A 16,404-nucleotide genomic window follows, 5' to 3' on the forward strand; every position below is an offset into this window, starting at 1 on the left:
AGCTTAGGGTACTAAACAAAACAAATAGCTTTGTTTTAGTTAGATGGAGGTCCAGCTCCATTTAATCTCTGGCCAATTAAAATTCACATGAATTACGTACATTCTGATGTATCTAAATTGATACACGTCAAATTAAGTTGATCATGTTATACCAATTGATCAAATGTGTTCTATCAAAGAAAAGGTCCCTTATAGGCCTTAATATGGGAGATTTGCCCTAGAAGATTTATGAGCAGTGAGCTGCCTAATTGAGAAGCACAGTGGTGTAAGGGTCTTGCTCAGGAATTCAGGATCAGATTGTAAGTTTTGAATTAATTATGTTTTCAGGACAAATCACTGAAGCACCAAGGAAAGGTTTGTGTGTGTGTGTGTGTGGTGGGGTGGGGTGTGCGTGTATGTGTATAAATACTTTTCAAATAAAATTATAACTTTAAAATTGTAGTTTGTAATAACAGTACAGAAAAAGGTTCTAAGAAAAAACAAAAACTAACTTTTAAATTTCTGGTTAAAATTCAAACTGCACCAGACAAAATAAAGTACCTTTCTCATGTACAGTGAACCAAGACATCCCAAGAGGTGCAAGATACCAAATATTTTCTGATCATTTCACAAGCTCCACTCGGCTTCATAACCTAATATATATATATATATATATATATATATATATATATATATATATATATATATATATATATATATATATATATATATATATATATATATATATATATATATATAGTTATAGTTATAGTTCTGCTTTAAAGATGCAAAAAAAAGCGATAATGCAACAACACTTTTTTTAGGAATACTGTTTAATTTTTCAAAGAAGAAACATGAAAATGTTTTTTACTATGCTGATTGACATGTGAAATAACAGCTGTAATTATTTACACTAATACAAATAACATATTAAAAAGGAAAATCAAAAGTAGCAGTTTAGTGGGAGCCTTTTATAACTCTCTTCACTTTTTTATGCTTCTGCAAGACACAATGCACTGACTTGAGAGGATCAAAGTGTTTGGCAGGGAAAGCGGCAGACTTCTGAACCGTAATGCTGCTAAAGCCTAGGGAGACATTAGCATTGTATGCCTGTGGCACCATTGCTTCTTCTTCAGCTGCTCATAAAAGCATGAATGCAAAAAAAAGAAACAAAACTTCTAAAGGGCAATGGAAAGCTGTAAAAAATTAAGTTATGGGATTTGGGTCTTTTTAAGATATGCCATAACGCAAATTAGAGCTGCTGTGAGGCTATATGCAATATCAACTTGAAGAAACAAACAAACAAAAAATTAAAATGGTTGACTGGAGTTTTACTTATTATTTGCTTTTAGAATGGCAGCAAAAATGATAAACTGACATTGACTTTATGTAAGAGCAACTTAGATTTTTTTTTTTTTATTTGACAGTTATTACACTTACATTTAAATAATGTTTGCATAGCAGTTTGAAAGATTTGAGTGGAACTAAAACATTACAGGTCCACAAGGAGGAGATATGCCACTTACTATCTTGCAGAATAATAAAGGTGTTGGCAGAGATCCTAAGATGCACAAATCAGTCCATTTGTTCAACATGGGGCGACAGGCTTTTCGTTTCTTACTTTATGCTAATATCTTCTGACAGCCTAGGCCATGTTATACAGTACACAGAGGTGCACCTGCACCAAATTACTCGTTCACATCTACAGTAATAAACAATAAATCTTTACAAGTGTTTTGCTGTAAAGACAAAGATCTCTACATAAGCTTTTGCTGGGCATGTTGCAAATTTCGATCAGCATTTTAAAGTGACAAGTCTTTCGAATAATGCAAACAAATAAACTAAAAGATCTGCCCGCCATTTCACTGTTAGAATTTATACGAGCCACCAGTAAACCTGCAGACTGAGAGCAAAGTGCTCGGTTAGGAACATAAGGAACAATCAGATCTCTGATATTGGATTGAGCTTGGTTATTTAAGGCTTAAATGTCGGGTGGAGGATTTAAAATTTTATTATGAATTTATCAGAGAGCTAATTATTCTATTAAATTCAGAAATAATATGAATATTGAATTCAGAAATTATATGTTGCAGTAACTCATACAGAAATTCTTTTTTTTTTTTTTTTTTTTACAGATTGTAGGTGTTGATAATTGTTGTTGGGAAGATTCCTACTAAAGAAAATCTGTTGTTTAACAATCTTCTGAAGAGAATGCTCACTCTTGTCCATAATGTTCTTCGCTTTAGGAAGAAGTAGTTTTTTTGAGAAAAAAAAAGATAAGAGAAGCTAAGCTGAAAGTTTTTGCAGACTTCATGATAGTATATTATTTACCATGGCCTTGAAATAACAATTGCATGTATTTGTTTCACTGGACCACCCCAACATATTAATGATTTTTGCATTTTTTGGGAGATCAAACAAGTATGGACTCTAAGAAACCTGTGTGATCAGGTCATCTTTACAAAACCAATTCAACCAGATCAGAAAGTAATTGATTCAAAGTTTTCTATTTAAGGAAAACCAGTTGATTGAATCGAATCATCCCTCACACTAAGCATGCTTGTAGCGACAGTGGAGAGGAAAAACAAGATAAGTAGATATACAGAAAGAAGCAAAGTTACAAAAGGCAACTGTCAATCATCTCCACAGGCAGCCCGGTCCAAGAAACACGCAGCCAGGCAGACAAGCTTCAAACCAGCTCCCATGTCAGAGAATGAAAGAGCGCACATCCAGGTAGTCACAGTCAGAGAAACAAGACTACACTGAATAACAGGCCTTGCTCCAACATCCACAAACAAAGGTGTTGATGGGAGCAGCACAGCTGACACCCCTCTCCAGGATGGTGTTAATGCCAAACAGGAACAGACCAGGAGAAAAAGCGAAAAAGAGAGCATAATGTGCGCGCTCCTGCTGCTAGTTTTACTCATATGCCTGGAAGATGTCTAGTGCTACTACCACAGATGATCTCGTTCTTGAAATGGAATTGAACGATTCAGATTAGCTTGCCGAATGAATATAAGGGGTAGAGCTTAGCCGCCTGTGGCCTGGGCTGCCTGTCACAACTCCAGTTCGGCGCATGGATCACTTCATACACACGCTTTGGTTTTAAAAAATAAAAATATGAAAAATATATCCACGGGTGTCTGGGGGACAGTGATTCGCCTACATGTTATGAATGCTGGCATACCACAAATAATAATTATGAACAGTTTAGTTTGTGGCTTCAACTTGTTTCCCATAGAAAGATGTTACTTGGATATAACAAAACCGAATATCTTTAGAACAGCTCCAATGACACAGAATATACTAATACTAATATGGGTGAGTAGAACATGATGTTATAACGTAGAATCAAGGGGCCAATGTAAGAAAACTGGTGTTCCCCTTTAAATGTACCAGACATACAAAGGATTTGGAATTACAGTAGGTTCCTCACCATCCCACTGTGATAACAACACTAACAAAGTGACAATAAAGCAGATAGTGTACCCTCTATGCTGGGGGGGTTTCTTAGATTCTTGACAGCTTTGATGGAAGTGAGGGGAAAGAATTCAGTTTTCTCACAGCCTGGTGGATGAAGCTGCTGGAGAGTCTGGTGGTGCAGGGAAGGAGGCTCCTGTACCTCTTCCCAATGGGCAGGATGCTTAACAGCTTGTGGTCAGGATGGCTTGAATCTCCCACAGTTGTGTTTGCTTTGTGGGTGAGGCATGTTGTGTATATGTGAGATAAGTCTATTATGTATAAAATGGAGTATATCCCTAAATAGCTTGGCTGGAACTGGATCTAGCATACAATTTGAAGGTTTAGATAAAGCTATTATTTTTGATAACTCCATCCATCCATTTTCCACCACGCTTATCCCAGCTGGGATCGCGAAGGGTGCTCCTATCTCCAGCTGTCAATGGGCGAGAGGTAGGATACACCCGGGACTAGTCACCAGTCCCTCGCAGGGCATTTTTGATAACTCAGAAACTCAAATTCCAAACACATTTCAGGTTTTGCAGTCTGCTCCAATTCTGCCTCATTTTCGCAGGTTGAACAAATCATATTTCGAAGAGTGCCAAATTAATTATCTTTAAATTTTATATAATCAGCTTTAGTGAGAAAGTGAGCTACAGTAGTTTGTATTACAAATTGATGCCACTGTCTGTAAATTAGCTGGGTTTATACAAGTAAATGGTTATTACACTATCATAAGTATCTGTAATAACAGTTTACAACTGCACTGTAAGTTGTCTGTTTTTATCATTTGCCACAACACTATGAACAAAGCATTTACAGTCGGTAAGATACAGAGCACTGCTCTGACAGAGATCATCCTAATTTTTGTTAAAAAAAAATGTACATTTTATTTCTTTAGCCATGGAGAGTTGTGGATATGAATAATGTAATGTCTGTATTAGCATGATACAAAAGTAATCCTAATACAGTACCAAATACACTGAGAGCTTCTGAACACCATAAACTAATGTTTGGCATTTTATTCTGTTTTTGCTATTCTAGTGTAAGGATAGACACTTAGATTAAAACACTGTATGTTTAATAATTATTTGTTTCATCAGTGACAGGTGATTTATTTCTTCTATTTGTTTTAACAAAGGAGAATATGTAACCTTATGGCAAAATTGTGGTTTTGTCCTACAAAAAAAAACTTCAGATCATCATTACCATTAGGTAATGTACATACATTGAACATTTTCTCTTTTTTGTCTAACATATATGTATTATTTATAAATGTTTGACAAAATATTTTATTTTCTGCAAATGTCACTTTGTCATTTCCATCCATCCATCCATCCATCCATCCATCCATCCATCCATCCATCCATCCATCCATCCATCCATCCATCCATCCATCCATCCATCCATCCATCCATCCATCCATCCATCCATCCATCCCTTCTACAGTTTCTTAAAAAACTGGATTCTATCTCTGCTACCATACATTAGGAGGCAGGTTTCACCCTTGGCAGGTTGACACTCCATCAACTGGATAACAAAAAAGAAATAACTTATGGGAGGAAGAGAGAGAAAAAGAGAAACATCTAAGCTTGTAGAAAAAGAAAGCCTGTATTTCCTTTCTGTTCTCACTTTGGCTTAAAATATGGCTTAATTGTATCAGGACTCTTAGAAAAGGCACACAGTGTTCCTTGGCACAAATAAATTGGCAAAAGCAATTCAGCCATGAGCAAATGTAAAAATACTCCTGAGGAAATCACACAAACTTAAGTTTAATAAATAGACACCAGAGCATGACTTTTTTGAGCTTTTGTGTTTAAACTTCTAGGTGTAGTTACTGCAAAACTTAAACATGGCCCTGAAAGACAAAAATGTTTGCACTAATGCTGTTTTACTAATTGGTCATTGAGCAGAACACTAGGATACAGAAAAAAAGTGAATATGTTTTATCTGTTCTTTATATATGAGGAAAATTAAAAGTTTATACATTTGTATTTAACAGAAAAAAAAAAATACATTTTTTTCAAGGACACATCCGATAAGTCCTTTTTTCATATTAACCAGGCTATATTACAAAATGTTGGACTTGCGATCATACAAAGTGTGTCTTTTGTTCAAGCATATTAGTCAAAGTAAGTAAGCCTTTCAAAAAAAAAACTTGTTGAAGTCAACAGCGACACAGATTGTTTGTATATTTGTGTGTTTTTGGCCACAAACTGGAACCTCTGAGGCTGCCAAGATTGATTTTCTAATGAATATGATTTTGTGAATACTGTTACGATGCAGTTGCCAGGTTACAGAAGTGCATGTTGAACAAAAGCAGTCAAATATACACTGCTCAAAAAGATTAAGGGAACATGCAAACAACACAATAAAACTTAAATCAAACTTCTGTGAAATAGAATACTGACAATTCCACATGGTGTGCAGGTGGAATAAACAATAGGTGGAAGCTATGGCAATTAGCATGACACTCTTAAACACCCTACCTCTGCTTTCGGGCTGATGTTCTGCTCACTTTTGTATGTTGATGGGGCTTTACACTTGTGGTATGAGACTGAATCTACAACCCACACAAGTGGCACTGGTAGTGCAGCTCATCCAGGATGGCACATCAATGTGAGCTGTAGTGTCCAGAGGCCGGAGGCATAACCAGGAGACAGGCCAGTTCACCAGGAGATGTGGAGGAGGCCGTCAGAGGACAAAAACACATCAGCAGGACCTCTAAATTTGCCTTTCTGCAAAAAGGAACAGGTGGAGCACTGCCAGAGCCCTGCAAATTGACCTCCAGCAAGCCACAAATGTGAATATGTCTTTACAAAGAGTTAGAAACCGACTCCATGAGGATGGTATAAGGGCTCAACACCCACAGATGGGGGTTGTGCTCACAGCCCAACACAGTACAGGTTGCATGGCATTTTCCAGGATTGACAAATTCGCCACTGATGCCCTGCTCTTCACAGATGAAATCAGGTTAACACTGAGGGCATGTGATAGACTTGACAGAGTCTGGAGACACTGTGAGGAGCGATCTGCTGCCTGTAACATCCTTTAGCATCCTTTAGCATAAACGGTTTGGCAGTTGGTCAATAATGGTGTGGGGTGGCATTTCTTTAGAGAGCAGCACAGCCCTCAATGTGCACGCCAAAGGTAGCATGACTGCCATTAGTTACAGAGATGAGACCCTCAGGTCCCTGTGAAACCATATGCTGGTGTGGTTGGTTCTGGGCTCCTCCTAATGCAGGACAGTGCTAGACCTTATGTGGCTGAAGTGTGTAAGCAGTTCCCGCAAAATGAAGTCATTGAAACTATGGACTGGCCCCTGTTCCAAAGACTTGAATCTGAATGAGGACATCTGGGAGATTATGTCTCGATCCATCCACCAACATCATGTTGCACCACAGAGTGCACAGGAGTTGGCAGATGCTTTGGTCCAGATCTGGGAGGAGAACCTTCATGAGAGCATCCGCCACCTCATCAGTATGTTGCCCAGACATTGTAGGGAGGCCATACAGACAGGTGAAAGCCAAAGAGAATACTGAGCCCCTATTTTGACCTGTTTTAAGGACATTACAGCAAAGTTGGATCAGCCTGTTGTGTATTTTTCCACTTTAATGGTGTGTCTGGCTCCAACTCCAGGCCCCCATAAATTGTTTAAACAGACCTTTTGTTTAAGGTTTGTTTTGTTATTACCTCTGCCAAGAAGGTTATGTTTTTAGGAGAGTTTGTTTCTGTCTGTCTGTCTGTGTACAGGATAACATGAAAAGCTATAAAATGGATTTTAACATCATTTTCATCAGAGGGGTGCCTCATAGGAATGAACGGTCCATACATTTTTTTGTGAGGATCAAGATATTAATCTGGATACAGGAATAAAAAAAAAATGTTCCTACGTTATAAAAAAGGGATACTTGGCGGAACAAGCAGTTTCCCATAAACCAGAGGGTGGCAGCATTGACCATTGACAGTTTCAACATCAAACTCAAAAGGTCTGGAGATATTTTACTAAAAACAAAAACACAAGAAAATGGAGTGTTTTTTTTGTTTGTTAGAACGATTAACTGAACCGATTAACTGAAAATGTATAAATGGATTTTGAGGACATTTCTTAGCAGAGGTGCACCTGCTGCCAATGAACAATAATTTCAGATTTGGTAACGATCGAGATCATGTGCGAGTTTCAGCTCTTTGTATACGTCACAATATGGGGCAAAATTGTCTGCTTAGCAAAGATCTCCACTTTCTGGAACAAAATTAAAGTGTACTTTTAAGACATTTTTATAATCAGTTTGGGTCTAAAAATAGAATTTAATTGCATACATAATGGAAAAGAAATTAACAATATATTTGTAAAAAAAAAAACAGCGTAGGCAGTGTTTAGCTGAGGATAAAAAACATGGCAGCTACACTGCTATGTTTTTTCACCTAATTTCAAAAAACAAGACACTTGATAAACAAAAAAGAAATGTGTGTATGTATGCTGACCAGATGTGAATCATTTGCATATTTGACTGTCAACAGACTGCAGGGTGCAGGGAATTACTAATGTCCTGATACTGAGAGGCATAAAGGCTGACAGGATTCCTAATGAGCCAGCTAGACCTTGCTACAATGGACTCTGAATGGAAATAGCACATTCTGTTCACAGAAAATTACATGAAAAGCATTTTTGTCAGTTTTGTCGAACAGGAGGGAATCTGTTACATGTTTTAAAAATCTCTGGGTAAAGCTCAATGTATAGCAATGCCTAATGTCAAAAAGGTTATTGTTGCTGAACATGATTTTCAAAAACACTCCTACTGTCTTCATCTTCTCCTCATCTTGTCCCGAAGCCCCTCTCCAATTAAACATTTACAGTTGTTCACTCCCAGACAATACCTGCCCGAGAGTAGATTTATAGTCGGATGATTTGTTGGAATCTGCTGAAATGGTTAGTGAGCGAACATAGGTTCATTAATTGATTGCTCCTGGCCTGGTGAGGCAAACAGCGCTGAGGTTTTTGATGAGAGGGGAGATGATGGTCTGGCGGTGAGAAAAGCAGGGCTTCTGAAAGGTTTAAAAACTGAAAAGGGATTGGAGGGGGAGTAATCCACTGAGTGCCTATAATGTAATGAGTCAGCCTTGCTTAATGGAGTTCATCTGAGAGGGGGAGCGGGTTAGAGAAAGTAAGCAGGGGGGTGTTCCTAGAGGTGCTCAGGTGTTGTTGAGAGGAAAGGTTGGACTGAAAGGATCAAATATCTTTGGACATTGAAGTTTTCTAAATGACTTATCAGAGACACAAATGCTTTAAAGCAGGTCAATGACTGTAGCTTTACTCAGTTACTGAATGGATTTTGCTTAATTCATGAAACAAAGCTGCAGGTTGACTTCATAATTATAAGCCTCCGGGTTCCTGATTCCAGTTCTTTTTTGTGTTACAACCAACTGTTTCTGTTTCACTCCCAGACATACAAACTGTGATATCGCTTTCTATTGATGTGTGTGCTGTGATTAGTTTGAATATTCCACACACTATTTTAGAGAGCCATATGTTATAAAATTCTGTTTGAATTTTATATTAGAGTTCATTTCTCATAGGTGTTAAAGTTATACATATAGGTTCAAAACACGTTTGTCAGCACAGAATTTGCGATGGACTTCCTTAGAACCACTCAAGCCCAGCAGCGTCCGAAGGCAGGGTTGACAAATATGATTCTTTTTGTTTTGTTTTTTTGTTTGTTTTCTACCTTAATACATGTTCCAAAGCTTTGCATTAAGACCTAATAAATGAGAAGTCATATTTTAAATCATCATTTTGTATTTTTTCAGGTGGCAACTAGTTTTAAGACCTTGTGCACCTGCTTTGTATACAGTAGCTGTTAATAATTGTCTAATATAACATAATTCCAACTGAATATTTAATAACTTTTTTTTGTCAAAACTGGTAGAGCCTGATTAAAATAGTTGATTTTCGACATCTCAGCTTGACCTTTCCAGTAGCTAAATGTTAAGAATACTCAATTGTAATCAAGCTTTAATAATCTACTGATTTGAGATGATTTTAGTCTTGCCAACTACAGTAGCTGGTGCACTGCACCAGTACCGAGAAGAGCAAAGCAGACCCTCAGTGGGATGTTGCTTCTACACTGCGTGGCAATCCATACATTTGGAAAGCCTTTTCAAAACCCAGTTTTTGTCTTTGTCAGTTCAGTCTGTATCTCATCTGACAATAACAACTTCAACAACTTCTCCGAAAGCTTGTCCATCTATGGAGCTTCAAACCTCAGCCAAGCTTTTGGAAAGTGTTCATTTCTTTGTCGACACTCTGTCAGCCAAAATTAACATTAAACTTACCTTGTGCAGCGACAGTGTTCCAGTCGTTTCCAGTGTATAGCAGAATTAAATTTTTTTTCCGGGATTTCAAAGAATCATAAATCTTCTCTGATGGAGAAAAATTGAGTTATGTGGTTTAAACATTGGGCAAAGGGGGAAATGATCCTCAATACAGCCCTAGATTGGAAAATATGTAAGGAGTTAACCCTAACAGCAGCTCTGCTGCTATTCAGGGAATGTCATTTTCAGCCCACATGGATTATAAGAACTATGAACAGTGCAAAGGTATAATTAAAAATGACATACCCAGCTGACAAAAATGAGTGTCAGTTACTTTGTTTACAAATTTTATAGAAGCTTGAAACTCCTTAAAACTGGGCATTTTTACATTGCTTTCCTTTAATAACTTTCCTTTAAACTATAAGGATGTATAGGTTAAATTTAGATTCTGCTGCAGTTGTGACAAACGCTTCCAATGCCTTCTTACAAGAGAGAAGAAGGAACTATTATTATTGGCTTGTATTGCTATCATATCTTTTGCTTCCACAGTTATCATGTGCTTCCCTTCCCCTCATGTGTTTACAGACCAGATGATTTATCCTATGTTAGCCTGCAGTGGTGTTTTTTGTAGATTTTTTGTTTCCAGGTCAGCTGCCATCTCAGCCTGCTTTTCTAATGCACTGTTAGAAAATGTACTAATTGGGAACTAAATGTGTGATTTAAAGTTAGACAGACAGATTGTCTACAAAGAGTCATCTGCTTGTTTTGGAATGTGTAAAGAAGTGCAGAGGGAACACAAGCCCAAACACATGGACAGATGTGATGAGCGCTACTGGCTGTGATACAAGTAACACGGCTCTAGAGACGGCACTGACTTATGGGCTCCAGCTTTTCCAGTAGAGTTTGAGCACAAAGCATCCATAGTTTTGCTATCTTGAAGTGAGGTTTTGTATGCTTAGTGTACAAATGCAAGTTCAGGTGAATCAGGGTATTGGAAGACATGGCCCAGAAGAATAAAGCTTGAGGAAGAAATCTATTTCTGCAGCTGTAAAGTGCAATTCTTGTAAATGCATAAATTTTAAATGGGAACTAGGGCTGTGTGGAGACTCAGGTGGTCACCATGTGAGGATATATACAGTGAGCCGCCAAACTGACTGTGAGCAGGAGGTCTTAAAGCCTCAATATCCATTAAAAGCATTGCAGAAAAAATGTATTAAAATGCCAAAAAAATAAAAAAATGTGTATATATATATATATATATATATATATATATATATATATATATATATATATATATATATATATATATATATAGCTTCGGTAATTTAAGTTACACACATTTTTTTTAATATTATTTGGGTTTATATGTTATTAAAATGTTATTTTTCACACACACACACACACATATATATATATATATATATATATATATATATGTATATGACTGTTCTTAAATATATAGATTTAAGAACAATCTTCATGAAATTAAAGTGTTAATTGGTAAACTACTGCATCATATTATGATATCCTCAGACCTTACATATTGTATTTGCAATATTCTACAATGTTCTTGATTATCAGAATAGTAAAAAAAAGAGTTAATTCATCAAAAGTGCTCATTTAACTTTTCTTATCGATGTATATTTTTCTAGACTTATATTTGCAATAGTAATTGAATTGAAGTCTTTACATTTTAAAAACTGGATTGGTAATAAATTTTTTTTCTCTTTTCCTCTTTTTTCCCTTTTTTAACTTCTTCTTCTCACCATTTACCTTTCACCTTTTTTTTCCACCACATCATTCTGTGCCCTCCTTTTTTTCCCTTACTCAGGTCCCCCACCAGATGGGTGCCCTAACCTTTTACCGCTATGAACAGCCCATCGTAGACTACTGCCAAGCCCATCAACCCCTGAGGCTTAACATGGGTTATGAAGGCCCACCACCGGGACTGGAGGGACTTGAGGACCTTGGGCCATGTGACAGGGGCACAATACAGACCGTGGCCTCGCCTCCAGTGCCCTCGGTTGCCAGCATAGGAGGCCCTGTGCCAGGGGCCCGGTCCCCTCCTCCATCCCTCATGCAACAAACTGAAGGCCCCAGCACCAGCCCTTATCCTCCCCCTGAACGCACTGGAACTCTCAAGTTTGGACGCTAAAGAGTCTGGCTGCTAGAGGTGGAAGAAAAGCCTGTGATTCACCATAGCTTCTGAAAGAGTGGGGCAGGAGAGGTGGTTCAATGGGGGCCTTGTTTTACCACATAAGTACATGGATGAATCAACAACATTTTCAAAATATACCTGAAGGGGTATGGTATCAGAAATACAAAGTCTTACGGTAATGCAGTGTGGTGGGAAACTGATCATTCTGATTTTCTCTCTAAAGCAGCTCATAGAAATAACTCCTGTAAGCCTTCACTACCTACTGACAAAAAAGTAATTTAGCAAATGCTGAAAAGAGTTTCTTTGTGGCCTAATCTGGTTTTCAGCATGTCTGATATCAATGCAATGGCTTTCCTGTTCACAGTGGCAGCAGAAAAATCCTGCAGTGTCGGAGAGAAAGGAGACATGCAATAAACACAATATCTTGATTACAAAACACACAAGTAACTTGACAGATTGCAGAGGTTTTGTGAAGCACAGGATGCTTCTTACTGAAATTAAAATATTCATTACACAAGCTGTTGACAAAGTGAGACCTGCATTATTGTTCCGGAATTAATCACATTCAGACTTTTTTTTTCTTCTGTTTCTCTAGATGTTGTATTTAATACTGGATTCTTTTTCTGTGCATGTTAAACCAAAGAGTTTATTAATGACTTTCTTTAATGCACATATATAAAATATTAGCTGTAATACAAAACAAGCCCCTGTCAGGTCACACTCACCGCCAAAGCCGCCCCGTTGTTTATGAATAACCAGACGGATGAGCAAAGCACCGAAGTATGAGTCAGGTAGCTAAACTGAAATGTTGGAAAGATTTATTCCAGTGATGAAATGATTAGATATATGATGGAGACCATGAACAACAGTATCCAAGGCAGTCTGTGCTGTAAACAAACAACATATACGCGCCCCTTAGACCGCACACAGCGAACCCCTGTACAAGAATACACTTCGGCTGAATCCATCACTATTCTTAAGGAAAACCTTTCATGTGGATATTCATGTGAAAATACGTACATTTAGATGAATACATGTACATATTATTCAAAGGGTGTCTACTGAAAGAAAACCACTCTCACTGCCCCAAAGTAGTCATTTGAAACAAATCAACAATTGACTTTCATCAGAACGGACTACAGAAGGAGCACCAAGTTACTAGGCTCCTCTTTCCCTGCCGCCACAGAGAACAACAATGCTGACTTGAGGCATGTTGAACCAGCAAGCTGTCTTCTCTTTGACCTGCATATGAACCCATGGACTATATTGGGAATATTACAAGACATTTTTTTTCTGTTTTTTTGTCCTGAAAGCGTGCAATGGAGTTTTATGCACTCGGTAACCCTGTGGCTGCTATGTTGAGTACTGCTTATGGAGCCACTGGAGACTTAACATACAGCAGCGACAGGCTGTCAAGTATAGTCTCTGGCACTATCCAGAGTGTTGTGGAAGCTGACCTCAACGACTCGGGGTGCCACACAGCTCGAGCAGATCAATGCATCATTATCATGGGAATATATGAAAAAAATTATTTTGTTTTTGTCTTTTCTCTTTTTGGTTTAAGGCAAAGATAACGTTTTTAAGGTGTTCAAATATGATGTCAAGAAATTCTATAGGACTCAAAGGGACTAATAAATAAAACTGAACTTAATCATTGTGTAAATTAAAATCTTTAAGAAAAAAAATAAAGGTACAAACTTCACTTCTTCTGAAACACAAACTGTGAAAAGAAGAGGAGCCTTATTCACGTTCCAGTGGGAATATGTATTACCAGGATGACTCGTTGAGGAGGTTCCTATTGTAATGCTCTTGTTGTTTCAATGATAAATATTTTTCTATCAGCACCCTTCATGATATTGCCATTTAATAATTCAAATGATATAGAGATTGTCTCTCAAACCCGATTCATTTCACATATTTACATCGACATTGGAACCCCTATTTTTTTTTTTTTTTGTAAATGTCTCTGAATGGCCTCTGTACACTTTGTCCTCACACCTGTACATGTAAGAGGGATAACATTTTTGATAGTGTTCAAACCATCTGTTATTTGTAACATAGTTTGTTCATCTTGTTTTAGAAATCCAATGCTATCTGCTATTCAAAGATTCCCTGTGTAGAGAATTTTGCAGCTATGTAAGAAAAGGTGGGGTTTCTTTTTTTTTTTTTTTCGATGTGCCATTATTTTCTATACAGTATGTTTTACAAAAACAACACTCCCAAAAACAGGTAACTCAAATGTTATTGATGCATCACAACTTCTAAAGACTCATTCTAGTTTATGTAAAGGTCATTATATGAAAATATGCAGTTCACTCACTGGATACAGTTGCTTTTTAGTGCTGGTGGAATTTACTTTGTAATTACAGATGTGCCAATGTCTTTATAATAGTAGCTTTCTCAGTTCTACCCATGTAATATTGTCTTGCTGTCTCTTTATCACTCCTAATAACTCCCTGGACCGAATTACATGTCTGCCGCTTGGTGACTCAGATGAACCTGTTACACTTAGTTCTATTTCTGTCCGCATGATTATATATTTGGAAATTTCGTCCATCTCGGGAGGAGAAAAAACAGCGCAGGAGATATTTCCAGAGAGAATAGTCTAGAACCAGCAGCACATGTATCGAACAACATCTCAGTTTCAAAGGCATTTCATGCTCTGACCTGTTCATGCTCTTGTCTTGCCTGAAAAAATAAAATTCCCTGAAACTATAAAATATGGAAGAAAAAAAGGGCTTACATTGGGCATCAGACAAGGAATTTATCTTTATACTCTTTTCAAAATCTTCGGTATGTAATTTTACCATTAGGTTCAAAGATTTATTAATGGTTTAATTTACTTGGAAAAAAAAAAGATTAAAGCTACTTTGTTCTCCATGTGTAGTTAGAAAATTGTAATAAAATATATGTATGTTCAAAGCTACAAAAGTAACATTTGAATAATCATCCTTGCATCCCTGATAAAATCAGTTATGTACAGGGAAATGTACATAACTGATGTTATGCTGCCAGTAATTATCCAGTCTTTGGTCCATTTATTTTTCCTTCAGTGAGCTGGAAGCAGTGTCAATATGTTTTAATTTCTATCCTGCTCTGTTTTTTAATAGTGTTTTCCCTTTAAACACTCTGTGTTAGAATTTAGGTCCTCACAGAAATCATTCTTAAAAAAGTATTCTCATTTCAGAAGATGAGAGTTTAAGTCTAAAGATTACCCACTAAAGGTAGTGTACTGTATTTAGAATTTGTGATAAGAAAAAAATACATCTGCTTAATGAGAAGGGCACAGCAAATAAGACGTTGAGGTGAAAACTAGTTTTGGGCCAGTATTAGCTTTTATAACCCAAGGTTAGGCAATAGTTTTTACAGTATCATGGTATTTACATGAATATTTTAACAAAAATCTATACCATGAGGGCCTGATGGACATCAAAGTTATACTCTATTTATTCTACTGCTGAACCAGTCATCATAAGATAATTTTAACATTTTTAAGTATTTGGATATTGATTGACTTAAAATGAGTTAATAAATGAAAAAAGATGAACATTTAACCTAAATTCTAGTAGCTGAATTATATACTCAGGTATAAATCCTACAATTGGCTGATTAAATAACATGCTGCCGATATTTTACAAGCATATATTTTTTTTTCTTTTTAAATAACTGTACCTTTTTTAGCATTAATTTTTTTATTGTATCAGTACAAATTCCAAAGCCTCCAATTTCTTCTGTATATTCTTAACTGTAAAAACTTTCTTCTGCTCAACTAAGCAGTAATCCGCAGGAACAGTGTAGAGAGGAAGGGTTCCTCTTTACTTACTGTTTGATATGTTTAGTAAAGCGCCTTATAGCCTTTCACAACCAGAAGCAAAGATTCACAGAGGAGTCATTGGAGGACCGGAATAACAGTTTTAGGCTTTAGGCATGTATATTCTTTACAGTAAACAAAGCGGTCATGTTTTTAAATTTGATGTATGCTAAAACTGGTAGCTGCTAAACTAAGAATTATTTTTAAAAAGTTGAACCCTTTAATACGGTAATTTCTCTTTCAATTTCAGGGGCAAAAAACTGACCAAAGCTTATGGCACTGAGGCAAGAACAATACTTAAATATTTTTTAAGCTATTCTTCAATTGAGTTCCTAAAACTATAACCCACTCAAATCTGTATCAGCAGGTCAAAGCTTTTACAAAAAATGTAGATTGGAAATTGTCAATAAAGTCTTGATATGTGCTTTGTAAACTTTTTAGAACCTGATTAAACATTAACATTGTACAATTTCCAATGCCTGGCTGGTGATATAAAGTATACCTGTAACCAGGTGGATAAAAAAAAAAAAGAACGTTACTCTTACAGTACCATATTTTTTTTATCTTTTTTACCAGATTAAGCATTGTTTTCTCCCAGTAAGACACAATACATACAACCTCAGTTAAATCTTGACTTAAAAATCTCACAGGAAATATTTCAAATCAAATCCCACAGTTTAAGCAA

At 36.7% G+C, this 16,404-nt stretch overlaps 1 protein-coding gene across 1 annotated transcript in view; it reads left to right on the forward strand.

Annotated features, from left to right (window-relative positions):
- LOC119772057 (leucine-rich repeat transmembrane neuronal protein 4) overlaps positions 1 to 14,765 on the forward strand; it is a 142,046-nt gene extending 127,281 nt beyond the window's left edge. Inside the window, exon 3 of the mRNA XM_038268332.1 lies at positions 11,582 to 14,765. Within this exon, the coding sequence (XP_038124260.1) occupies positions 11,582 to 11,905 (324 nt within the window). The 3' untranslated portion in view covers positions 11,906 to 14,765. The remainder of the gene's footprint in view (positions 1 to 11,581) is intronic.
- Positions 14,766 to 16,404: the final 1,639 nt, after the last annotated feature.

The sequence above is a fragment of the Cyprinodon tularosa genome, unplaced genomic scaffold (genome assembly GCF_016077235.1).
Source record: "Cyprinodon tularosa strain WSP-4 unplaced genomic scaffold, ASM1607723v1 ctg7, whole genome shotgun sequence".
Classification (NCBI taxonomy): domain Eukaryota; kingdom Metazoa; phylum Chordata; class Actinopteri; order Cyprinodontiformes; family Cyprinodontidae; genus Cyprinodon; species Cyprinodon tularosa.